Source organism: Lipotes vexillifer, unplaced genomic scaffold (genome assembly GCF_000442215.2).
Source record: "Lipotes vexillifer unplaced genomic scaffold, Lipotes_vexillifer_v1.1 scaffold223, whole genome shotgun sequence".
Classification (NCBI taxonomy): Eukaryota; Metazoa; Chordata; class Mammalia; order Artiodactyla; family Lipotidae; genus Lipotes; species Lipotes vexillifer.
In genome coordinates this window covers 898,771-923,549 of record NW_006788663.1, presented here as the reverse complement: position 1 = coordinate 923,549, position 24,779 = coordinate 898,771, and the positions used below count along the sequence as shown (strand labels likewise).

The 24,779-nt window shown below is 54.3% G+C and overlaps 2 protein-coding genes across 2 annotated transcripts in view; both read right to left on the bottom strand.

Annotated features, from left to right (window-relative positions):
* Positions 1–17,214, bottom strand: part of MYO7A (myosin VIIA) — a 100,348-nt gene extending 83,134 nt beyond the window's left edge. The window contains exons 1-3 of the mRNA XM_007461713.1: positions 16,992–17,214; positions 15,074–15,137; positions 422–535 (exon numbers count right to left, since the gene is read on the bottom strand). Coding sequence (XP_007461775.1) covers positions 422–535; positions 15,074–15,091 — 132 coding nt within the window. The 5' untranslated portion in view covers positions 15,092–15,137; positions 16,992–17,214. The remainder of the gene's footprint in view (positions 1–421; positions 536–15,073; positions 15,138–16,991) is intronic.
* A 4,526-nt stretch (positions 17,215–21,740) lies between these two features.
* CAPN5 (calpain 5) overlaps positions 21,741–24,779 on the bottom strand; it is a 35,656-nt gene continuing 32,617 nt past the window's right edge. Inside the window, exons 9-12 of the mRNA XM_007461712.1 lie at positions 24,581–24,777; positions 23,552–23,667; positions 22,876–23,012; positions 21,741–21,923 (exon numbers count right to left, since the gene is read on the bottom strand). Of these exons, the coding sequence (XP_007461774.1) occupies positions 21,741–21,923; positions 22,876–23,012; positions 23,552–23,667; positions 24,581–24,777 (633 nt within the window). The remainder of the gene's footprint in view (positions 21,924–22,875; positions 23,013–23,551; positions 23,668–24,580; positions 24,778–24,779) is intronic.

Sequence of the window (24,779 nt, the reverse complement as noted above, 5' to 3'; positions counted from 1 at the left end):
TCAGAAGGGAAAGAGATTTGGCCAAGTTTGCATAGCTAGCAAGTGGGCAGGGTGGGATTTGAATCCAGCCTGTCTGACCCGAAAGCACCCATGTACCTGAGGAGCTCCCAGCCCGGTGCCACCCCCTGCCCCACTGTACACACCGGTATGCCCACACAGACACACATTTCTAATACCAGGCAGAATGGACTGAAGTGCTGGTCGGACTAGAACAGGTAGCCTGGGGCAGAAGGGGAGGCTCCCTCCCACGGGGGTGATGGGGAAAGCTCCATGGGGGAAGGGGGTTCTGAGAGGCAGGAGCGGGGCACAGGCACTGCCTCCATCTCCCTGAGGCAGGTCACTGCCGGGCCCCTGCCTCAGGTCACCTGTCAGCCTATGTCCCCCCCAAGGCCTGGGGGCGGGGTGGCAGCGGGCTACTCACATTGCCTTCATCGTCCACCACCTGGATCTGCCCAGAGTCACAGAGCTTCACCACCGCCCCGATGGGCACATCAAACTCCTGCCCGGATCTCAGGTCCATCCAGACATAGTCCCCCTGTGGGTGAGAGAGGCCCAGGCCAGGTGAGCAGGGAGGGGGATCGGGTACTCCTTCCAAGCAGTCCTGTGCCCACCCCTCCACCACCAGAGGCTCTTGTGCCAACCACAGAAGAGGGAAGAGAAGGGAACTGGCACTGTGGAAGCCATGGTGCCAGGCCCTGGGCTGGGCACTAGGTAGTGTCATCAATCCCTCCTCTGGGGCAGCTGTTACTGTCCCCAATTTATAATGAGTAAGCAGAGGCTCAGAGAGGGCAAGAGCCAACACCACACAGCTGGGCAGCTTCAAGCCCAGGCCTGTCCAAAGCCCTGACCTCTCCCCAAGACGCTACACCCCACACATGTACAGCAGACTCATTGAAGTTCAGGCAGAAACACCTCCCCTCTGTCCTGAAGGAGGCGTACCCCCAGGACATTCAAACAGCCTCTGTCACCTCCTTGGTCAACACCCACAGTCACAGTTATGACTTCCCTGCAGTGATGCTGCTCTGTGCCAGGCCCCATGATATATGTGGGCATCGCTCTCAGCCACACTGTCTCCTGGCTTGTGGGGACATCCCGATCTGGGGCCAGGGGAGCATTATATTTGTGTCCCCTGCAGCGTTCAGCACAGGGCCTGGCTCCCACTACGCGCTCAGTAAGGGTTCACAGAAGCCAAATCTACAAGCCAGAGTCAGAAAATGGACTTAGAACAACCACTTTCAGCACTGATGCATTCAACATGCATGTACTGAGCACATACTGGGTACAAGGCACTGATGGAACTAAATGCTGGGGATCGAGCAGTGAGCATGGAGTCCACATTCTAGTTGGGAGGAGACAGAAAACAGACATCTGAGCAAGTACACGGTCACTTGGGATGGCGGTAGTGCTGTGATGGAAGTGAGCACACCAACGCTGGAGAAAGACAGAGCCGGCCAACCGGAGACTCATTCGCCGGGGAAGCCACTCTATGAAGGAAACCTCTGAGCTGAAACCTGAAGGGCGAAAAGCAGTCAGGCTAGGAAAGAGCAAGGGTAGAAATCTGGGCAGCGGAAATGATAAGTGCAAAGGCCCTGAGGCAGGAAGGAACCGCAAAGAGGTGGTTGTTGCAGGACCTGATGAGAGAGAGAGGTGGGCAAGATTCAGGACTCATAGACTCTCGTTGGCCTGGAGGTAAAAGTTTGAATTTTATTCTAATCTTTTTTTTTTTTTGCAGTACGCGGGCCTCTCACTGTTGTGGCCTCTCCCGTTGCGGAGTACAGGCTCTGGACACGCAGGCTCAGCGGCCATGGCTCATGGGCCCAGCCGCTCCGCGGCATGTGGGATCTTCCCGGACCGGGGCACGAGCCCGTGTCCCCTGCATCGGCAGGCGGACTCTCAACCACTGCGCCACCAGGGAAGCCTTTACTCTAATCTTAATAAGAGTATTCTTTTGGGGTGGGTCCCAAGTTCCCCAGAAGGGTAAGAGAACCTAGATATCCTAATAAAAATATAACTTCCTATTAAGCAGGAGTTAAAAGCATAACAGCTGCTAAAACTGATTCACAATGAAATAAGCCCATGGGGATGGCCCAGGGGAAACAGCTCTGGGCTATGAGACTGGGATCCAGGACCCACTTGGCCTCCAGTAAATCGCTGACCTCTTGGAGCTTCAGTTTCCACATGCCTCAGTGAGGCGTGGGCTTGGTGAGTCCCAAGGCCAACTCTTCACTGTTTCAGCCTCCTCCTGTTCCCATCAGAACCAACTACTTTTCAGCCACAGCTGCCCTTATGGGCCTTCACTTCATGGGAGGTTAGCACATGTTAGAAACAGGCTAGCTTCAAACCCAAGCTTTCTCCCAGAAAAAGTGAGAACAATTGGAGAGCCTCTGGGATGGGAGGCGAACCCATGCGTTTGCTGAGCATCTACTGTGTGCCCAGGCTGCACGACTGCTTCCCATAGACTGTCCCATTTAACCCTCACGACTGCTTTAGTCCCAAGTCCAAGCTGTGCTTCCTGCCGCACCCCTCGCCCTCTCTAAGTGCCAGCGCAGGACCACCTGACACACTCCTGCTCAGGCTGTTCTGTTCCAACTGCCCCCCATCTCACCCCACCTTTCCACTGAGTGGACACCCAAAGCAAATAGCAACTCTTCCCTGGCCCCTCCTCGCTGCCCTACCTTTCACCTCCTCCCCAATCCCTGAAGAGTTAGTTCATTCATTCGGTACATATCTGTGGAGAGTCCGCTCTGGGCCAGTTTCACTCCAGACCCTGGGGACAGAGCAGTGAACAGACGGGAAAGCAGAGGGCCTCGTAAGGGCAGGTCCAGGTTGGAGCTAGATGAGCGGGTGCTTGGAGGATATGGGTAGCACCAGAGCACACAGGGCCCTGGGAGCCATGGACAGACGTTGGACTTTCTTTCAAGTAGGACAAGTAGCCACTGGAAGGTTTTAAAGCAGGAGAGAATGGCGTGATGGGTTTACATTTTCAAAACTTCCCCTGGCTGCTGTGTAAAGAACACAGGCTCTCTTCCAGTCTTCGGGGCCCCTGGGCTTGCCCCTTAACAGCCAGCACCACTCTGGGTCATCACCATGGGTGTCCACTCCCCCACTAGCCTGCAGCCCCCTGAGGGCAGGGCTGGTCTGAGTCTTCCATTGGTGACTCCCCAGAACCAAACAGAGAAACAGTTCTCTCGGTGAGACAGAGAATCACAATGTGAAACAGCGTGTATGTGAGCATGTGTGTGAGTAGGTAAGAGGGAGCATGTGACAGAGTTCGTGTGTGAGAGAGAGAAAGAGAGAGACTACCTGATTCCCAGAGGCCAGCGGTGGCGGGCAGTGGCACCAGGACATTGCTCTATGCAAACTCAATACCCCTGCCACAGGCCAGGTGGTGACTTACATGCTTCCCTGTAATTAACTGTCTCATTGAACCTTATGACAACACTTAGGCAAGGGATTCTCTCTCTACTCTGTCTCCTCAAAGAGGTCAAGAAACATGCCCAAGGTCACACGGGTGTTTCGTGGTAGAGCTGGGAATGAAGCCCAAGCCTGGCAAACTCCAAATTCAGTGCTCTCTCCCTATATCCCCTGGGCCCCACCCTGAACCCAGCTCTGCAAGCAGAACAGGAAGCACTGATAGGGTCCCTGGCTGGAGATGGTTTGTGGACCCAAAAGGCAAACTGGAAGCTCCAGCTAAGGGTAGCAAAGCAAACAGAAATGTCTAGAACCCTCCTAGCCAAGGACTGTCACCAGGAGGGTGGCGACTTAACTTTCTCTTCTCTTGGTCTGAACTCAAGGCAAGAGGCTAAAATGGCAGCTAAGAGGCTTCAGGGAGGAATCTGGGGCCCGAGAACCTCTGAGGGGGACAGTTCCCATGGTCCCATGGAAAGTACTTGGGGCATCAGAATGCAGCTGGGTTGTAAGGGTCCCCATTTTACAGATGAGGAAAGTGAGGCCGAAAGAGAGAAAGGGATTTGGCCACAGTCACTCATCAAATCAGTGACTGATGAGACTGTGAGCATCTGCAGGGCAGAGCCCGAACCAAAAACAGGGTAGGTCAGGAATCGCTGGATGGGTGAAGGAAGGAGCAGAGGAAGGAAGATGTAAAAGAACATGACACTTTTTTGAGGGGCAGGAGGAGAGAGGAGAGGAAAGGGGCACTGGGCTCAGGTCTAACCCCACCAGCCCCTCCCCACAGCCGATTCCAGGCAGCCCATGACTGTATCTGGCCCCATTCCTACCACCCCACTGTGAGGGGTGCCCCACTAGGGACCTCACCTGGAATCAAAAGTTCCATTTGTGTAGACACCTGCCTCTGTGTGGCTGTGTAACCTGGGGCAAGTTCCAGCTTCTCTGCTGTCAGTTGAGTGGTTCCCAGCCCCAGAACGGTGAGTTCCTAGATGGATTTGCCTAAATGTTCTCAAGGGTACACCACAGCCCTACTGAGGGCTTCCTCCAGGGAAGCTGGCCCACATCCACAATGAACACAAGGTAAAGAGTTCTGGGTTCAGGTCCCAGTTCTGCCACTAACGCTGTGTGACTCTGGGTAAGCCTTTCAGTCTCTCTGAGCCTTAGAGTTCAACAGCCTTAACAGGAAAGGAGTCAGTGCTTGTGAAGATGAGAGACTCAGGCAAAGGCAAGTTGTCTTTGATGTCCACCCACCTTCCCTCCTAGGCATGAGCCCAGGATCAGATCAATATCAACTCCCTGCAGGGCCTTAGCCTCATATGCCTCTTTCCTCCTCTGGGGCAGGGCCTGAGGTTCAGTCCCCATTTGTGCAGTGAAAAGGAGTCTGTCTCAGGACACTCCCCCCACCCTCACTTATCCTCATAGTCACTCCGGGACATTGGTTACATTAGCCCCATTTTCACAGGTGAGAAAGATGGGCCAGTTGACTTGCCAGGGGCGCCAGTGAGCAAGGAAGTGTCTGGTTGCTAATCTTCGGTGGAGGAGGGGACCCGCGGGCCATGCTTTCCTTCTACCAGCCGGTCAGCCAGTCCACAAACGTCTCCCCGAGCCCCCTCCGTGCACCAGGAGTCACCCCCTGCTCTGGGCCCGGGCAAGGGCAGGGAAGACCCTTCCCAGCGCTGGCCCATCCACCTCCCATTTTCCAGCTGCACAAGCTCCGCGCCCAGGCAGGGGCAGCGGGGGGCCAAGTTCCCGCCGGGCGTCTAGGACCGCGCGGCACCAGACGGCTCAGGTGTGCGTGCACCCTGGGGCTTTGCGACCCTGCGGCCCGCCTGGCTCCAGACAGGCGGGGAAACCGAGGCCCAGGACCGGGTCCGCGGGGCGCGTCCTCCCCCTCCCGACCCGGGCCTCACCGGCAGGACCGCGTATGTCTTCAACGCCTGGTTCAGGCTTCGCAACAGCGCCCACTTGCCCGGCTGCTTGGCGCGCGCCTCGGCAGGGTCGCCGGGGTCAGCGGCGTCCGCGGGGTTGGCGGGGTCTGCGGGATGGGCAGGGGGCTCCATGGCGCGGAGGGCCTAGCGGCGGCTACGGTGGCAACACGTCTCGAGCTCCCTAATTCACCTAATCCCGTGCGCGCCGCCCGCCGGGGAACCCTAAACCCGGCCATCTGCCGCGGGCCCATGGCAACGGCGGCTTAGGTGACGCCCGCTGGCGGGAACGAGGAGGGGGCGCCCGCGCCGCCCCAGCCCCCTCCCATCCTGGCGCGACCCCAACACCCAACATCGTCGGGGGTTCCGGGCCCGCTTCACCAGGACCTCTGCGAACGGCACCCAGGAAATGAGATGCGGGGCCTCGGCAAAAACGAGGCACCTGGAACCTCACCTTGGCCGCAGTTTTGGAGAAAATCAGTATGTTTTCTACGGAAAGAAACGTGGGGATGTTATGGAGTGGAACACAATAAACTTCGTAAATTTTTTAAGACTAAAGGGAAGGTGCGTCAAAGATCTTTCTGGCTCACTGGCTGCCTCTGGGGAGTGAGGGCAGATAAAAGCCTTGAGGTTGGGAGGGGACTTTATGGGGAAAGCCCTGGAAGAGTCTCTGGTCCTCACCCAGCCTCTAAGGCCAGCCAGCTGGTGATCTCCAGGTCAATGAGGAGGCACTGAGGCCTAAAGGAGGGGCGTACCCTCGTTCCCCAGGACGGCAAGTCACCCCTAATGGCTCAGAGCTCACCCCACAGTGGGCGCCAAGCTGGGCTCCTGTGTCCTGGCAGCCACACAGGACTGGGTGCCAGCTTGGGTCCATGCTGGGCTGCAAGCCACAGGGGCCACTGTCCCATCCAGAAGGTGTGGAATGCCCAGGCCCTATGACTCTCTTCCTACACCTGCCTCCTCTCTCCCTACTTACCTTTATCCTCTCCCCTCTTTTCTCCTATTCTCTCTTCAAGGTCTCATTTTTGGTCCTCAGCGTTGCCTGAAATCCTGGAAGACCCAACTTTCTGTTCTAGAGGAGCAAACCACAGCGGGGAGTAGAGGGAATGACAAGGAAGGAGACAGCGATGCCTCACACAGAACTCGGAGCTGCCCCTCTGGACCTGGGCATCCTTCCACACACCGCCCCCCCTTTTCCAGCCTCGAGGACCCAGCGCTCTGCCACCCAGCACACAGCTGACTGTCGGCAGTGATTCCCACCCATTTCCTGTGCCCTCTCAGGGGGCCTGCTCTCAGAAGGGGTCTTTCCAGAGTTAAGCCCAGAACAAGCACACCTACCCCTGCCCACCCTCCTAGGAGAGTCCGTGGGGACAGGAACCAGACCCTCAGACCCAGGGAGGTGCTAGAGTTGGGCTTCCAGGCATCCTTCCATCTGTCTATTTAAAAAACCTTCACAGGGCTTCCCTGGTGGCGCAGTGGTTGAGAGTCCGCCTGCCAATGCAGGGGACATGGGTTCGTGCCCCGGTCTGGGAAGATCCCACATGCCGCGGAGCAACTAGGCCCGTGAGCCATGGCCGCTGAGCCTATGCGTCCGGAGCCTGTGCTCCGCAACAGGAGAAGCCACAACAGTGAGAGACCCGTGTACCGCAAAAAAAAAAAAAACTTCACAGGGACTCCCCTGGTGGTCCAGTAGTTAAGACTCCGCCTTCCAATGCAGGGGACATGGGTTCGATCCCTGGTCAGGGAACTAAGATCCCACATGCTGCTGGGCAACTGAGCCAGCCCACCACAACTACTGAGCCCAAGAGCCACAACTAGAGAGCCCGTGTGCCACAACTACAGAGCCCACACGCTCTGGAGCCTGCACGCCACAACTAGAGAGAAGCCCACGCACCGCAGCGAAAGATCCTGCATGTTGCAACTAAGATCCAACACAGCCAAAAATAAATAAATATCTTTAAAAATTTAAAAAAACAAAAACCTTCACAGGCTCAGGCTAAAGCTTAGGGGACACAGTCCTCAGAGCTTCCAGCCTGGGGGTAGGCAAACCCAGACACAGATGGTACCACCAGATAAGGGACAGATTAACCCTGGAGAGACAGGATAGAACGGCTGCTATGAGGTTGGACTCTGGAGCCGACACTGGTTCAATGATGACAAGGCCATTCACATGCTGTGTGACCTTGGGCAAGTTCCTCAACCCCCATGTGCTTTTGCTTTCTCATTTGTCAGATAACAGGATAACAGTCCCTCATTAGGTGCTTGTGAGGGTTAAACAGGTTGCGTGTAACTCACTCAGATGGGTGCCTGTTAGAGCAAATGCTGTGTGAGTGTTAGTTATTATTAACTGAGCAAGTCATGTTGTTGTGGTGTTGTGATTATTTAGGCAGATACGAGGGAGAAGGGTGTTCCAGAAAAGAAAACAGCAAAAGCACAGAGAAGCAGAGGTAAGAAGGAAGAGATGGTGAAACAAGTCTGGTGGATGGAGAGAGGCCCCATGAGAGAGACCTAGAGAGGAGACCGGCCCTCCCTGACACAGACCCACTGCTCAACACCCTGCACCCAGGCCACGCCTGAGATGAAGCCTAGGAGTAGGTCCCTTCCCTGCAGGTGGCTGCACACCAGGTCTGGGAGGCAGGTCTAATGCCCCTGGGACCCACTCTGGCATCCCACCAGACTCTCTCCCAGAGCCAGGGCTCACTGCTCCCCCAGCCTTGTCTCCTGTTGCCTGGCCACACAGGACAGGGCCTCCTACCTTTGCTTATGCTGAGTCCTCTGCTAGGAATGCTCCACCTCCACCATACTCTTCCCTGCCCCCACTTAGCCACCAAGGCTCCACTCAGCTATGTGACCCCGGGTCCCCACACCTCACTGCCTTCTCTTCTCCTTCCTTCATGCCTCACACCCATAGTCCTGCTGTCACCTCCACCATACCACCATCTGGTCCGATTCTGACCACCCATATTACATATGGGGAGACTGGGGTTCAGAAGGGGCAAAGGGACCTATCCAAGTATACATAGCAAGCTGGAACAGAAAAGCTTTCAGGAAATAACTGTGCCAGTTGTCATCAGCAAGTGATATCAGCACAGAGTAGAGAAGTGTGCCAAGAACTCTACAGAAATACCAAAAAACATAGCAAAATTGTCGGAGTCGACTTTACTGGAGCTCTAGAAAATAGGCAAAGGTTTACAGTAACCATTTGAACATTTAAGGAAGAGGAAGATGACTGAAACCCCACAGGAGAGCTTTGTGATACTGTAACCTACCCATCCTCCCTCACCCCCCACCTTGAGGATGGCAGCCTGTATCCCTGGTGTGGGTTGTTGGGGTCAGAGGGAGCAGAACAGACCTTGTTATCAAAGAATCATGATGGTTTTAACCTGTCTGGGGGATCCCTGAAGGACTAATGCTAAAGGTTTGTCTTTATTCCCTAACTAGGGACCCCAGGGTAGAGAAGTAGCTGTGGAGGGCATTAGTCAAAAACATCCAAAGGCAAATGAACTACCACCTGGGGAAAATATAATCAGTTGGAGCAAACAATAGACACTCCAAAAAGCCTGGAAGAAAGGCAGGGGAATGAGATGCACCAGGGAAAAAGGGCTTTGAAAAAGCTTCAGCATATACTGGGGAATCTAGAAGACCACGTACACACCCAGGGTTGGACAAATGTTCAGAAAAAGCATGAGAAACCCTAAGCTCTCACCTCTGACTGACCTCAGGCTCCATGCAGGCAGGGAGTGAAGGCTAAGTCAGAGTTGTAAATGTCCTGACTGAGCATTGAAGTCATGCGCCAACATACACACACCCCAACTGCAAAGTCTGAGATTTTTAAAATTTGTCTTGTTGTTTTTTCCAGGGGTTTTAGAGACTTCAGTGACCACACACAACAAAGAATCTAGTTTTCACACACACACACACACAAAATAGTTTAGAAAAGTCACTCAACAAAATTACAATTCACAATAAGCAGCAACAACGAACCCTGGGGAGGGGGAGAATCTGACTTCTGGAGTTATCACATTATAGTAATCAAAATGTCCAGTTTTCAACAACAATAACAACAACAACAACAAAAACTATGAGACCTGCAAAGAAACAAGAAAATATGGCCCATTCATAGGAAAAAAAGAAATTAATAGAATCTTTCCCTGAGGAAGCCGAGACACTGGGCTTAATAGACAAAAACTTTAATCAACTGTTTTAAATATGCTCAGAGAACTGGAGGAAACCAGAACAACATCTCACCAAGTACAGGCTATCAATAAGGAGACAGGAATCATAAAAAGGGACCAAATAGAAATTCTGGAGTCAAAAAGTACAATAACTGATACGAAAAATTCACTAGAGGGGTCAACAGCAGATTTGAAAGGGCAGAAAGAAGAATCAGTAAACCAAAGATAGCTTAACTGAGATATCCAGGCTAGGGAGCGGAAAGAAAAAAGGATTAAGAAAAAGGAGCCAAGACTCAGAAACCTACAGGACACCATCAAATGGACCAATATATGCACAATGGGAATCCCAGAGGGAGAGGAGAGAGAGAGGCAGAAAGAATATTCGGAGAAACAATGACCCCAAATTCCCCAAACTTGATGAAAGATATGGATCTACACATCTAAAATGCTCAATAAATTCCAGGTAGGATAAACTCAAAAAGATCCTCAGAGACACATTATAATCAAACTATCAAAAGACAGACAAAAAGAGAATCTTAAAAACAGTGAGAGAGAAGTGACTCATCACATACGAAGGATCTTCAATATGATTAATTGCTGATTTCTCATCAGAAACCATGGAGACCAGAAGGCAGTAGGATAATATATTTAAAATGCAGAAAGGAAAAAAACACATTTCCAGCAAGAATTCTGTATGTGGCAAGAATATTCTTCAACAGTGAAAGAGAAACTAAGACATTCCCAGATAAACAAAAACTGAGGGAGTTGGTAGCTAATAGACCTACTCTACAAGAAATGCCAAAAATATTCCTTCAGGCTAAAATTAAATGGCACTAGACAGTAACTCAATGCCACACAAAGAAATAAAGAACCCAGTAAGGTAACTACAAAGGTAAATATAAGAGCCAGCCTTATTGTTATTTTTGGTTTGTCACTTCTTTTTTTTCCTATGTGATTTAAAAGACAATAAAATAACAATTATAAATCTATGTTAATGGACACACAGTGTATAAAGATGTAATTTCTGACACTAATACTGTAAAGAGAGAGTGATGGAACTATATAGGAGCAGAGTTTTCATGTTCTATTGAAGCTAAGTTGGTGTTAACCCTCACTAGATTGTTATAAATACAAGGTGTTAATTGTAAACCCCAGAGTAACTAGTAGGGGGAAAAAAAAAAAAAAAATATATATATATATATAGATAGATAGATAGAGAGAGAGAGAGAGAGAGAGAGAGAGAGAGAGAGAGAAATGAATGAGAAGGGAACCAAAACAGTAGAGTGGGGGAAAAAAATCAAACACAAAAGAAGGCATCATAGAGTAGAATCTAAAAAAAAAAGATACAAATGAACTTAAATACAAAACAGAAATAGACCCACAGACATAGAAAACAAACTAACTACGGTAACCAAAGGGGAAAGGCGGGGGGGAGGGATAAATTAAGAGTTTCGGATTAACAGATACCCACTACTATTTATAAAATAGATAACCAACAAGTACCTACTGTATAACCCAGGGAATTATACTCAATATTTTGTAATAACCTATAAGGGAAAAGAATCTGAAAAAAAGAAAAAAAATATATATGTATATAACTGAATCACTTTGCTGTACACCTGAAACTAACACAACATTGTAAATCAACTATAGTTCAGTTAAAAAAAAGAAGTCATTATAGAGGAATTGACAGGGGAAAGATATGACATATAAAAAAAACAGCAAAATGGCAGAAGTAAGTCTTTAAAGGGAAATGAATTTAACTCTCCAATTAAAAGGTAGAGGTCGGCAGAAAAGGTTGAAAAAAAATAACACATGATCCAACTATATGCTATCTACAAGAGACTCACTTTAGATCCAAAGACACAAATAGGCTGAAAGTGAAAGGATAGAAAAATATACTCCTTGAAAACAGTAACCAAAAAAGAGCTGAGGTGGCTGTACTAATATCAGACAAAATGGACTTTAAATCAGGAATTGTTACAACAGACAAAGAAGAACATTATATTTTAATAAAAGACTTAACCCAACTGTTATCAACAGTCCACAGATTTATCTTCAAACTTCACTCTGATCCAGGAATCTGGGCAAAGCACATCTAGTCCCTACACTGGCCTCACCACAGAGCCAGAAATCACATCTTACCGAAGCACAGCAGACTTCCCTGAGGTCCTAAAGAAGCGGGTCACATGTACCACAGATCTCTGGGTTCTCACAAGCACCAGCTAGCCTTGCAACGTGGGGCAAGTCCCTCCTCCTGAGACCACAGCTGCCCATCTGTATGTGAGGGGCTACCACGACAGCCTCAGAGCCTTCCCTGACATCACCACCCCACCCTGCCGTACCGCAGGTGGGGCAGAAGCCTCCCCCATCCCCAGGCTCCCTCCCACCCTACTCCACCCCCAGGACTCCTGCTATCACAGTTCTGCTCATGGGCACCCTTGCTGTGTTTCGGAGCTGCCTCCCCCTTTGGTCTGAAAACTCCTCCAGGACAGGGAGCAGTCAATTTATCTCTGTATCCTTTGTGCCCAGCCCGGTACAGAGAAGGGGCTGAGTGCCACTTTGCTGGGTGGGTGAGTGAGAACGTGGCTGGAGGAGGTGGCTTCCGGCACACTAGGAACCTCCAGACACTCCCACCTACTCCCAAAGCCATCAACATGATGGGTCTGCCCAGCCTACCGCAGGGTCCCTGGGAAAGAGCTCACGCTCTGCGAATGCCACCCAGCAGGGGAAGTCTGACCTCCTCCCCTGAGCCCTGTGCCTGCTCCTTGTGCCACAGCCCTGTGCCCTGCACAGCAGCCCCTTCCCAAGGTCTCTTCTCCCTGTATGCTGCCCCCCTCACCAGCATGGCTCCCTATCCTGTCTGGACCTGCCCCAGCTCATGTCTAAATTACCCTATCTGGGACATATATACGCTGCCAAATGTAAAATAGATAGCTAGTGGGAAGCAGCTGCACAGCACAGGGAGATCAGCTCTGTGCTTTGTGACCACCTAGAGGGGTGGGACAGGGAGGGTGGGAGGGAGACGCAAGAGGGAGGAGATATGGGGATATATGTATATGTAGAGCTGATTCACTTTGTTATACAGCAGAAGCTAACACACCATCATAAAGCAATTATACTCCGATAAAGATGTTAAAAAAATAATAAATAAAAGCATAGCTGAAATTTAAAAAAATTAAAAATAAAAATAAATTACCCTATCTGGGCTTCAGTTTCTTCACCGGCAATATCAGCACAAAGATCCCTACCCTACAGCCTTATGGCAATAAAATGAGATCATGTATAGAGAGTACCCGGCACATAGTCGGACCAATGTGGATGCTACTTTTGAAGAATTAGAACCCTCAACACATGAATAACATTTTTTCATAATGAAGAGATGTGGATTCTGAGCACAACTTTATGAAAGTGTTTTCTGTGCCTGGTACTCTGTGGGGCTCAGAAAGACTGGCATGATGGATGAATGGAAGGAATGAGGGAGGGATGGGTGAGTATCTGTCACTGATATGTCCCACACTGGGCCACTCTACACACGGGGCAAGAAACATCATATTCTCTGAGGTCTCCTCAAATAATTTATCCCAAATAAATATTTATGCCAAATAAAGTAAAAGAGAGAAAAGAATGGGAAATTCTCATACGCAGGAACACTACTGATATGATTTTAGTAGTGGTCGCCGCGGCTGTTAAACTCTTTTGAGCTGTGTCCAGCATTGGGCTGAGCGTCGTACATGTGTTACGATATTTTGTTCTCCAACATCCCTTTGAGGTAGTTATCATGCTCGCCCCAGCCCCTTGGACAAAATGAGGGTGAAATCACAATCGTTCATTCGTTCGGCACAGAGCTCCATCTCTGCGCGGGCTGGCGCTGGAGCTGAGGAGGCCGTGGGGAGCAGGATGAAGGCTGTGCCCCGTTTCTGGGCTCACCAGGACGCCCCAGGAAGGCAGGGGAAGAAGGTGGCCTGCGGTCGGACACTAGTGTGCGCGGAGGAGGGGAGGGTCCCAAAGGGAGTCGTGGCCACAGCGAGGACTTAGAAGTCAGCCAGAAGGGGGACCAAGTGCTCTGGCAGACCGACCGTCTTTCAGGACAGGGAAGGCGTGGCGGGAGGAGGCGGACCTGGTAGGCGGGTGAAAGGCAAGCGCTCTGATTGAACCGCTTGTGGCATTTCATCTTCACAACAACCATCCTGGGAAAGGAGGGTTTTTATCCTCGTTTTACAGATGAGGAAACTGAGGCTCAGGAAGGCTGAAGGACGTGCGTCCCAGGTCCGCACACTTAGCAACAGCAAAGCCCAAGATGAGCCCAGGGCTGCGGGCTCTGCCTGTGGAGCTGCGTGGCTGGCTGGCTCCCCAGAGCTGGGACTTCATTCAGGACCAAAGAAGTAACAGAAATGTGCTTTCTGTGTGAGGGTTGGGCAGAGCCAGGTCCACCTGCAGATACCTGCTCCCAGCAGAGGCTGCCAGACGAGATAGGCCAGCGTTCAGGGGGGCTGGTTGGAGGAGGGTGGACAGCAAGTCAGAGGCCTCCCGAGGGAAAGCGGCTGTGGGAGCTATGAGTGGCCCAGGCCCTCCCTCTGGGGTCTGCAAATGTCCGCATCCACCCAGTCCCGCCTGCAGCCCAGGCCCTGGCACCCAGCAAACACTCAGCGACAGTGACTTTTCCTTCTGTTTTTGGTCTTGGCCATCTCTGATGGGCCTTTGAAGAGACTCTCAGGCCGAGGGGCTCTAGAGGGGGGCTCCTCCAGCCCCAGGACAGAAGACTGTCTATCCTGATCCTGCCCTGACACCTGCCTTCTCACATACACACGTATACATAACTCACACTCAAACACGCAGTTGCAGGGCACGGCTGCCCATCGGTCCCACATGGTCCTGGAGGACAAGAAGCCACTGGCCAAGCCTCCACAGCACACACCCCTACCAGCCCAAGGGCCTGGTGCCAGGCCGACCTGGCTCAGGGCCCACATTCCTGAATTTGGAGACCAGGAGCTCATTAGAGCCTCAGGCTGATCACGGGGAAGGGCTGAGGGTCAGGGGCCATCGTGGCCCTGGGAAGGAAAGCGGGGCTGGAGGACTCAGCCGGGGGCAGCACCTCTGCTTCTTCCCCATATTACCCTCGGAGCCTGCAGCTCCGGCTACGTCATCCCCCATTCACTTCTCCCCAGTCAGGCTCAAGGCCCTTCCTGGTCTGGCTTCAATAGACTTGCCAACTTCGTCTTCCCTTTCCCCAAGGGCTTCTCTACATCCGGGCCTTTGCACATGCTGTTCCACCGCCTGGACTACCTGGGGATTCAGAGATGTGTATAAATAAGTAATTTCTGACCAGTGGGGTGAGTGCAATGAGAAAGGCAGGCCCCAACAGACACATCACAGGGAGAATGGGCCCTGAGAGAGTCAGGGAAAGTTTCATACCTGGGTTTTGAAGCATAGATAGGAGTTTTCTAGAAGAAAGGATTAGGGAGGGGATTCTACAGCTAAGAACATGGATAAGAGAATATGGGATAGGGAAGGATGAGCCACCCAACAGGCTTATTCCTGATAGAAAGATGAAGGAGCCCTCACCTGCTGAAGAATCACCATTGTCCTTGGTCAAATGCTCCTACTGCCCGCCTGGCCAGGCACACTTCTGCAGGGAGAGAGACCATGTCAAGCCTCTGAACCAGCCAGCCCTGGAAGCACTGAGCCTGGCTGGGTCACCTGGGCTCTTCCCAAAGCCCCAGCCCCTCCTCCCTGAGGAACCCTCCCTGGCTTCTCTCCCTCTGGCCACAGCCCAGCCTGCGTGACCTGAGCCTCTGCCACCATCACCAGTTCCACTGCCCAGAGCAGCTGAGCTCCTTTTTAACTACTATTATTCAGAGATTCCCAAAGGGCTCCTAAGAAGTAGAAAGTCTAGCCCCCTCCCCTGGACATATGGGCAAAGGGGCCAGAGAGGGACCAAGACTTGCCAAAGGTCACACAGCAGGACAGGACAAATTCAGGACTAGGACTTGGTCTCTGGCCACCCAGCTCAGAGCTGCCCCAGGAGTACAGGTGACAGGGACAGCCTGGCCCAAGAGGAGGGTCAGGCTGAACATGGCCTGCTCATGACACGATGTGCCTAAAACCCTTCCAGAGCACCCCCGGCCTTCAGGACGGGGGCTCTAATCCCTCCCCCATCTTGCGTTTAAGGCCCAGCACTATGTGTCTCAGTCTTGCCTCTCTCTGCTTTCTTCCTTCCCCACCCCTGCTCTTGGGCCATTCTCAGCACTCATTCTTCCTGAAATATGCTGGCCCTTTTTATACCTCTTAGACTTTGTGTACACTGGACCCTCTGCCTGGAATTCTGACTAATAAATTCCCACCTATGCTTCACGGCTCAGTTTAGATGGTACCTCCTCCAGGAAGCCTTCCCTGACTGTCCCCAGCCTGCCAAGAGCCCCAATATTTCCCTCTATCCAGCCCTGACTATATGCGTTTTTGTCTGGTCAGGGTCTGTCCCCACCTCTGCTCCCAAAGTAAGGGAGCTGATACAGGGTAGGGTGTGGGGCTCAGCCATCACCTCACACAGCACAGGGACAGCTCAGGAAGGACTCGTGGGACTGAGTGTGGTGATCAAAAGCAGCCCCAGCCCATTGGCCCCGGCATGAGGCCCCTCTGGCCCCCTACCTGCCTCCCAGGATGAGCATCAATTTTTCACAAGGTGCATTCAGGCGCGCTGGGGCATTTGATCCTCTGCCCATGACACTACCTGACACCTGAGCCCTGACCCCTGCCCTGGGGCTCCGGGATACAGCAGGCACACCGTCCTTCTGGAGACCTGCACCTGGCCTGGGCGTCTGGCTGAGAAGGGAATTCAACAAAGGCCAGCAGGCAGCTGCCGTGGGGAGCTACGTCTGTGAAGCGGATGCCCAGCTGTGGTGCTGGCTTCCTGCACCAGCGTGAGCCGCGAGAGCCAGGGGCAGAGCCAGGGCCTTCAGGGCCTTGGCGGGTGGAAAGGGTTTGAAAGGGCATAGAATTTAAGGGCCACGTGTAAGGAAAAAGCTACAAAATAGACATTTTTTTTCCTAAAAATAGTAACTAATCCCTGTTCGAGTTAATTGCTTTTTAAATTGACAACAGAGAACACAGAACTGTATTTACATTTCTGTACCCATGCTCAGTTTTACCTTGTCCTCCCAACAACCATGGCTGATGGGGCTTCATCTCCCATTTCACAGATGGGAAATTTGAGGCACAGAGGAAGGAAGCGACTTATCCAAGGAGAGAGATAAAGAAAGAGATAGTGGCTGAGAGAGGCCTAAGGAGACAAAGAGTCAGGGACAGAGGACTCTGTCTGCCACCCCCAGCATGTCTGCCCCCAGTCCCAGAGATGGCAGGGGGCCCAGACCGGGAGCAATTGGCTGTGGGGACAGTGGCTCCAGGGTGGCCTGAGCCCATGACTCCCCCGAAGTCCAGCAGACCCTTCTCCCAGGGCTCAGGACAGCGGGCAGCCCATCCTTACCTGGGTCCCTGCTGCCCACCGGCCTGGCTGCAGCTGCCACCTGCACAGAGGGCCCGGGAAGCTGGGGTGGCAGGTGTGGGAAAATCTGCAGACACAGGCCCCCTCTTCCTCTGTCTTGCTCCGTGACCTGCTCTGGGGGTCTCTCTGGGTCTTGCGGTCTTTCACTGTGTGACTCTCTCTCTCAGTCTCTCCCTGTCCTTCCTGCCCAGGGCAGCTCTCTGGCCGGCACTGCTGCCCTCTCGTCCCCACTCCAGAGCCTTCCCCCGGGAGGCGGAGTTGGAGGGCCCTCCGAGGTCTGGGTGTCGTGACATCAGCATGGGAGGCGGGCTGTGCTGCCCAGGGCCCTGGCGGAGCCCTGGCCGCCCAGCGGGGAGGCCAGGGCACTGGGGTCTTTCTCTGCTGTGCTGCCGACCAGCGTGGGAGCAGGCCCGGAGACACTCATCCCAGCCTCAGCTGCCTCCTGTCATTTGCAGTAATGCCCACCACCTGCTCTCAGCACCTGGGCAGGAAACCTTGTTCTGATCCCGACTTGGTCACTGATTTGCTGAGTCTTGGCCCCTGCCTGCTGTCTGCCAAGACTGTTTCCTTCTCCGCAAAATGGCTGTTTGAGACTCAGAGCAAAGGACCAGGCGAGGCAGGGCGGGAGGTAGCAAGCCCTGCCTCCTGGCCCTTTCTGCCGCCCTGCCCGCCACACACACAGACACTGCCCTCGCCCCAGGCCACTTCCCGAGGGCGTCCCCCTGAAGTTCATCACTTCACCCCTGCCCCACAGCTTGTTCTGGGGGCTGGGGCGCGGGATGCCTGCTGTCTCTAATCATCCAGGAAACCTTCTCAAAGCAGCTGACTGGGAGCAACGCTGCATGTACCAGGGACTCGTGCAAACTGAGGTGGAAAATGCGATTTTACAGTAGGGGAGGAGGGTAAACGAGGAAGAGAGTGAACAAAATGTTCGTTTTTAGCATCAGCGAAGACAGTGACACCGAGGACTCCCTGTTGAGACCTGGCCCTTGCACGTCGTGGCCCTTCGCCTGCAGCGACCCTGGCAGCAGCCCCAGCCAAGCAGGCCTCTCCGGGACAGGTTTGGCCAGGGCGGAGGGAGGTACTCTTTTGGAGTCTCTGTAACTGGGTCATGCCTGCAGGGAAGGGGCCACCTGGCTGCCACCCAAAGGATGGGGTGGGGGACCCAGGGAGGGACCAATGGCCCAACTGCGCCACCTCCCGGGCACAGCTGCCCGACGGCGCCCCCTGGAGAGCAAGGCTGAGCATCCAGCCTCTGCCTGGAGCAGCGGGTGGGAAGCGACAGCGCTGGGACCCAGGCTCTGCTAAGGCTGGGGCTCCCTCTGACCCGACGATCCTGACCCCTGAAGACCCCTGGATGCTGGAGTGTGCTTGGCTGGGTGCCCATGACCAGAGTTGCTCCTGAACAGTCCCCACTGTTGGACTCCCACCTGCCGTCCGCACTTGGTACCTACCATCCCTCTAATCATCTCTTGCTGAGCCGGCCAGACTGGGTGGGCGAGTGGTGCCAGCCTCACACAGATGGGAAAGCTGAGGTCCGAAGAGGAAATGGTGCCCCAGGCAGAACGCAGGTCTGAGCTGTGAAGGATGGGTGCGGAGTGGCACGGGGGTATGTGGTCCCCTCCCGATGCTGCACAGCTACAGCTACTCAGCACCCACCAGTGGCCAGGCACTACGCTAAGGTGGGCACGTCATTCAGCACATCCTTCTCTCACAGTCTTATGAGGAAATCTTGGTCTTAGTTCATTTATTTTCCCCTTACTCCCCACTCCCAACCCAGCCATCAAGTTCTGTCCACTCTACCTCTGAAATCTCTCGGGTTTCTCCTCCCCGCCACCCCCGCCTTTCTGGCTTGAGCTGCCATCATCTTCCCCTCAACAGCCTCCACTCTGATCCCCTACATCCACCTGTACCCCCATAAGCCCATCTCCTTTTTGGCTGCCCTTCATGCGGCTGCCCCCCTCTATTCCGCAACTGGCTCAGGGCGAGGCCTTCCTGCCCCCAGCAGGCTCAGGCAACACCCAGTAGCTCCCACACTGCCTCACCACTGGTTCTCTGCATGTCTTCCCCACCAGTTTGTACACTGCCCCGGAGCAGGCACTGTGGCTGCCTCCCCCGCCCCCGTGCCTGGGACGGGACTTGGGAAAAGGCCAGGTGAAGGGACAGCTGAATGATCCCAATGATGCCAGCACAGTCCCACCAGGCAGGCATCGGGGTCCAGCCTCAGCTGTAACTCCTTCACGTGGCTCCCTAACCAGACAGTCACCCAGGCCTGGGAAACATTCCCTTCATTGTCCCATATCCCGAGGGACAGACAGACACAGGAAGGCCTTTCTGGAATTGTGGTAACATTTATTCTGAGAACGGAACAGGTCTCAACTCCCCTGACCCTGAGGGGAACACAGCCCAGCTCAGGGTGCTGTGCAGCAGGGGCCCCACCCATCTGCAAATGGGGACTTGAGGCCCCTGTGGGCTGCAGGGTGCACCAGGCAAAGAGAGCAGCTGCTCTCCCCACTCACCCTCCAGTCCCGGCCTGAAAGAGCTCCATCCTCACCTGCCCAGTCCCCAGGGCCTCCGGGGGACCAGGATCCCCACACAGCCAGGAGCCAACCAAGAGGGGCAGGGAGCAAGGGCAGGGATGCCAAACCAGTTCTGTCTGAGAAGGGAGTCGAGGGACACAATGCCCAGCCCCCAGGCTAAAGCCCACGCAGGTCTGCCAGCTGGTCCTGGTTTGCCCCCATAGCCCAGGTGGACATGGCTGAGCAAAGACCCGTGTGTCAGCCCCAGAGGCCCCAAGCTGGCTTATCCGGCCCTCGACGCTCCACCCAACTCAGGAGTCTTCCTTTCAAACAGACACTGAGAAGCGATGATTACATGACTATGTATAGTGTGTACGCATACAAAGCTACATAGAGAAAGGGTATTGTTTTGCCCTTAGACAGCACTTGTTAGTAAGAGTGCTGACAAACGATAATCACTGGCCCCACTTTGCAGAGGGGGAAATCGAGGCACAGGAGGTTTAAGCAACTTGCTCCTGGTCACACGCAAAGTCCTCACCCTAGGTTCGGGTTCTTGAGGAGAAGTCCCAGCTTTTCGAGAAGGAATCCTTTTGTCCTCCTTGTCATTCAGTTCCTGGCCCCTCCCATGACCCAGGGCCAGGACACAGGAGCAGAGCCAGCCAGAGCGAGGGGTCAAGAATCCAGCAAAGTCAAGAATCCAGCATATCCAGCCAGGTCACTGCACCCAAGAGCCAGATCTGGAGCTGAAAAGTCAGGTTCCCCAAAGGTATTCCCAGCAAGGCCACAGGAATTCCTGATCTTGAACCAGCTGGACTTTTTCACTGGTCTGGAGCCTGAGAAGGGCACAGGGGGATCCAAAGGTGGTCACAGCGCCAACACTCTCCAAGAACACAGTAGGTGCTGGCTTGTAAAACATCCAAGTACAAACCCCATCTTCATCCACCTCCAGACCTCCTCTGAGAAGGTATGACCTCGCCACGTCCCTCCCCAAGCAGATCAAAGTAAAATCAGAGGATCACAGGAACTGGAGTTTAAGAAGACAAAAGGGTTCTGGCTTTCAGTTTTCCTTTAAAAACCCCTGGTTAAAATTGAGAGTTAAAACGGAAAGAATGTAAAACGTTGAGGACTAAAAGGAGAGTTTTGGTCCAGGCAGCAAGAGGGTTATGGCTCCTCAGCTACGCTTTGAGGGGAATGTTGGTGGAAGGGCCTCTGGTCAGACAATGGATTTACCATCTCCTGTCAAGCCCAATGCGCAAACTGATGCCAGCGGGCCTGAGACCACCACTCCAGAGTCCCTGCTCCCGGGAAAAGCCCAGGTCTTGCAGCAGAGGGGGGTGCCTCCCCTCAGGTCTCTCCCCGCCTGGCCCGCTACATCAGACACACTCCTTCCCGCGTCAGGGCAGAGGAGGCAGGACGCCCTCCCTCTCCACCACCTCTCCAGGGACCCTAAACCAGAGGCTGGGAGTGCAATCAGAACCTAGAAGGAGAAGGTGGCTGCAGCTCCTCTGGGCGTCTGTATCTGAGAGGACCTGAGAGCAGAGGCGAGGCCCAGGATGGACGCCGGGTCTCCCGGAGCTGCGAGGAGAGGCCCGGCTCCACATGGGGTCTCATGGGCATCGTTTATTCGTTTGGCAAATCTCCTTTGAATAAATACATGATGGGCGGGTGAGTGGATGGGATTCAAGAATGGACAGATGTCACCTGGACATTTCCCAAATTCTAGCCTGGGCAGGAACCCAAAAGCCAAGAGTCTTTTCAAGGTGGCTAGAAAACCAGATGGAGGTGACAAAGAAAGCAAGTCTTGGACACTGGGGCAGGCCTGGGACACAAGGGGCAAGAGTGGGCCTTGGGGATGTGGCAGTTTGTGTGTAAACAAGTGACATCTTCTTGGCACTCTGCTGGCAGACAGCAGGGCCTTGGGGAAAGGTTTTCAACGGATAGAGTCCCTTAGCCATGGTGGCAGTTGGGGTAGGGAGGGCTATTTTAAATCTCAGGCAAGACGACTCCTCTATGAGAAGGGAATGCTTTGGGGTCCTCGGGACGCTGAGGCAAGTGTCCTTGAGAGGGGCAGAGACCTCCCAAGGTCACACAGCAAGTCAGTGGAAAAGCTGGGAAAAGGACGCCAGTGTCCCGGCTCCCAGGTTAGTCCCTGGCCTGGTTGGGGACATGCAGATGGTGGTGAGAACTGTGGGTGCAGGTAGATGGGCAAGTATCAGATGGCCGTGAGGGAGGCACTGCTGAGGATGCGCACAGCAACGGTGCCCGGCAGGTCGCTGGGCTGCTGGCTGTTGCTGTCTCGGAGGTGGAGGGTGTGCAGGGCCTGGAGGTCGTCAGAGCTGGCCTTCAGGTGCACCTGGCCGAGGAACTCATCCTTCAGGACTCGGTAGTTCCAGATCTGGAAGGAGACAGAGGATGGTTGGGGGCCATCTCCAGGACAAGGACTATGGGTCTGTGAGGGCTGCTGAGAGCGGCGGCAGAGCCTTGACTCCCCTTCCTGTGATGCAAGCTGGGCTGAGGAAAAGGAGCCCTGCATCTGCCTCACCATGGACCTTGGGCAAGGCCATGCCCCTGCAAGAGCCTCAGGCTTCCTCCCATATGTCAAAGCTCCCCTCCATGTATACAGTTAAATCTGTCATTATTAGCTCTGCTGCTGACCTTGGGTGACCTTGGACAAGTGATACACCCCCTGCTCTGGTTTCCCCATCATCAACATGAGCTTTGGATCAACGGCTCCTAAGGGTCCTTCCAGCCCAAACATCTATGGGTCTGTGATTTGATCCGGAACGACTCAGTGTTAAAAAACTTGGAAACCCTACAGTAGCTCCCGGAGGATACCCGAGCGTTTGTTTACAGATGGTTTCTCATCGGGAGAGATGCTGGCCTGGACCCCAGGGACAGAGGGCTTCCTGCCAATGAGATCAGAACTGTGGCCCCCTTGGCCTGAAGGGGAAGGAAGCCCGTGCCCAGGACACTGGCTTTCTGATCCCCTGCTCTCAGGCAATAGTCACCCCCACCATCTGCCACCAGGGGAATTTAAGGAACAACTCCCAAGGCTTTGGGGCAAGGCTGGCAGAGATGCCCACCGTCCCTGGCCAGGAGTCCGACCCTGCTGCGTCCCACAATCTACAGCTAATCCAAATCATCCCACCCCACAGAGGGGGCTCTGGGGCACCGGGAGGGGCAGGCAAGAGAATTCCCTAGGCCACACCGTGTCGGGGACAGAGTGGGAACCAGAACCCAGTGTTCCTGGGTCCCTGTCAAAGGCCCTGCCACGCTGGGCCCATCCACTCTGAGTGCGGAAGCATGAGGCGGGGGGCCCAGGAGGGACCCCAGACAGGCGGGCTCACCTGCACAGTGATGGGCTGGCTTGGCTTCTTGCGGTAGAAGATGCCTTTCACATCATACTCAGGCGTCGAGGTGACTTTCTGCACGGCCGAGCGGACTTTGTCCCCCTCACTCTTGATGATCACATACGAGTTAGCCCCTAGAAAGAGGGAGTGGGCAACGGGGTGAGGGTGAGGCTGGGACAGGCCCCGGATGAGACAGATGTCTGGAAGCAGAAGCCTGGGCTCGTGTATTCAGGAGAAGGGAGACCAGAGCCTGGCCAGCTCCCTAACTTCCAGAGACAGGAGGGGGCACACTGGTAATCTCTGGTCTCCAGACCTTTACCCAAGCTGTTCCCCCTGCCCGGAGCACCTTTCTCCCCTACCTTCCTTCACCAGGCTTCATGCCTTAATACCTCCTTAGCCTGGAGAAAGGTGCCCCCCTCCAGGAAGCCTTCCCTGAGCTCTCCCTCCTAGCTGCCTGTCCCTGTGTCTGACTGCCCTGCCACACTGGAAGCCGCCCAAGGGCAGGAGGCAGAGCGTGGTCTTCTCTATACGCCCAGCTTCATCCCAGGGCTGGGCCCAAGTGGATGTCAGGATGGGTTTGCTCATTCAATGAGTGAGAGCAGGAGAGCTCTGGAGGCTGTGTCTGTGGCTTGGGAGGGGAGGAGGGCTGGGGGTTTTCTCCAGGCAAGCTCACCTGTTGGGGAGTCCTTGAGACCGGCGGCCCCCAGGACATGCACCTGGGTCACCTGCTGGGGGTAGCCACACAGGGAGCTCCAGCAGGAGCGGGGAGGCTCATCCAGGCGTAGCTCCCTGATGCAGGGCAGAGGAGACGAGGCGGGAGGTGATGGAGAGGGTCCGGGGAGACGGAAGGTCGGGGGATTCAAGAAGAGTGGGGCGGGGGTCAAGAGCAGTGTTTAGTCCAGACAATGCTTGTCTCGGGCAAACAGACCCCCATAAGCTTCCCGCTGCCCCATCCCTACCCAAGGGTGCCCCCTCCTCCCCCAAGGGAAAAGCAATGTACCGAGCATTACTGTGTGCCAAGCACTCTGCTGGGATGTTACAGGTATTATCTCTAATCCTCACAAAGCCCTGGGAGATAAGTGACTGCCACCCTGCCCATTTTACGGATTAGGGAGCATCAGGATCGCAGGGGGAAGGGGCTTGCCCAACACAGCACAGACTGGCGGGACCGAGGTCCGTTAATTCCACAAGCTGCCCCCCCAGTCTGGGACGTAGGCAGGGAGCACCGACTCTGGGCTGCCTAGCAAGGTGGGAGGGCAGTGTGGGATGCACAAGTCTGCACTGCAGCAGGGATGGGGATGGTTTCAGGGTCCATCTAGCCGGACTCTGCCACTGGTGGCACGGACTTAGAAACCACCCCCAGCCAACGTCGATCCCCAGTTCTGATCTGCAAAATGAAGGGGTCAGGCCTCCCACCCCGGGGTTCAGGAAGAGCAAATGAGACGAGTGAAAGCTTCTTTGTAAACTGTGAAGCGCTGTGCACACATGAGCAGCTGCTCCTTCGTGTGGCCAACAAAGGCCGGGACAGGTGAGGAGAGGGAGGGAAAGAAAGGGGATGGATGCTAATGTCGGGCCAGGGAGGCTGGAGGCCCAGGCTCCATGGCTTAGGACGACACTGAAGATCTCTGGGCTGAAGACTGCGGGCCAGCCTGGTGTGGACCTGGACCCTGCCAACCCAGGCCCCCAGCCAGTCCCCACGCACCGGCAGTTGGAGGGCACATCAGTGAAGATTCGGAGCAGGAACTCGCCAGTGTGTCCTGGCTCGAAGGTGGTGGGGATGATGACGTAGCGGCCCTCGGGCTGCTCCGTGCGCAGGAAGACACTGCGGGAGTTGATGTAGATGGAGCTGGCGGTCCTGTGCTGCAGGCTGTGCATGCGGTACTGGCGGTTTTCCTCCACCT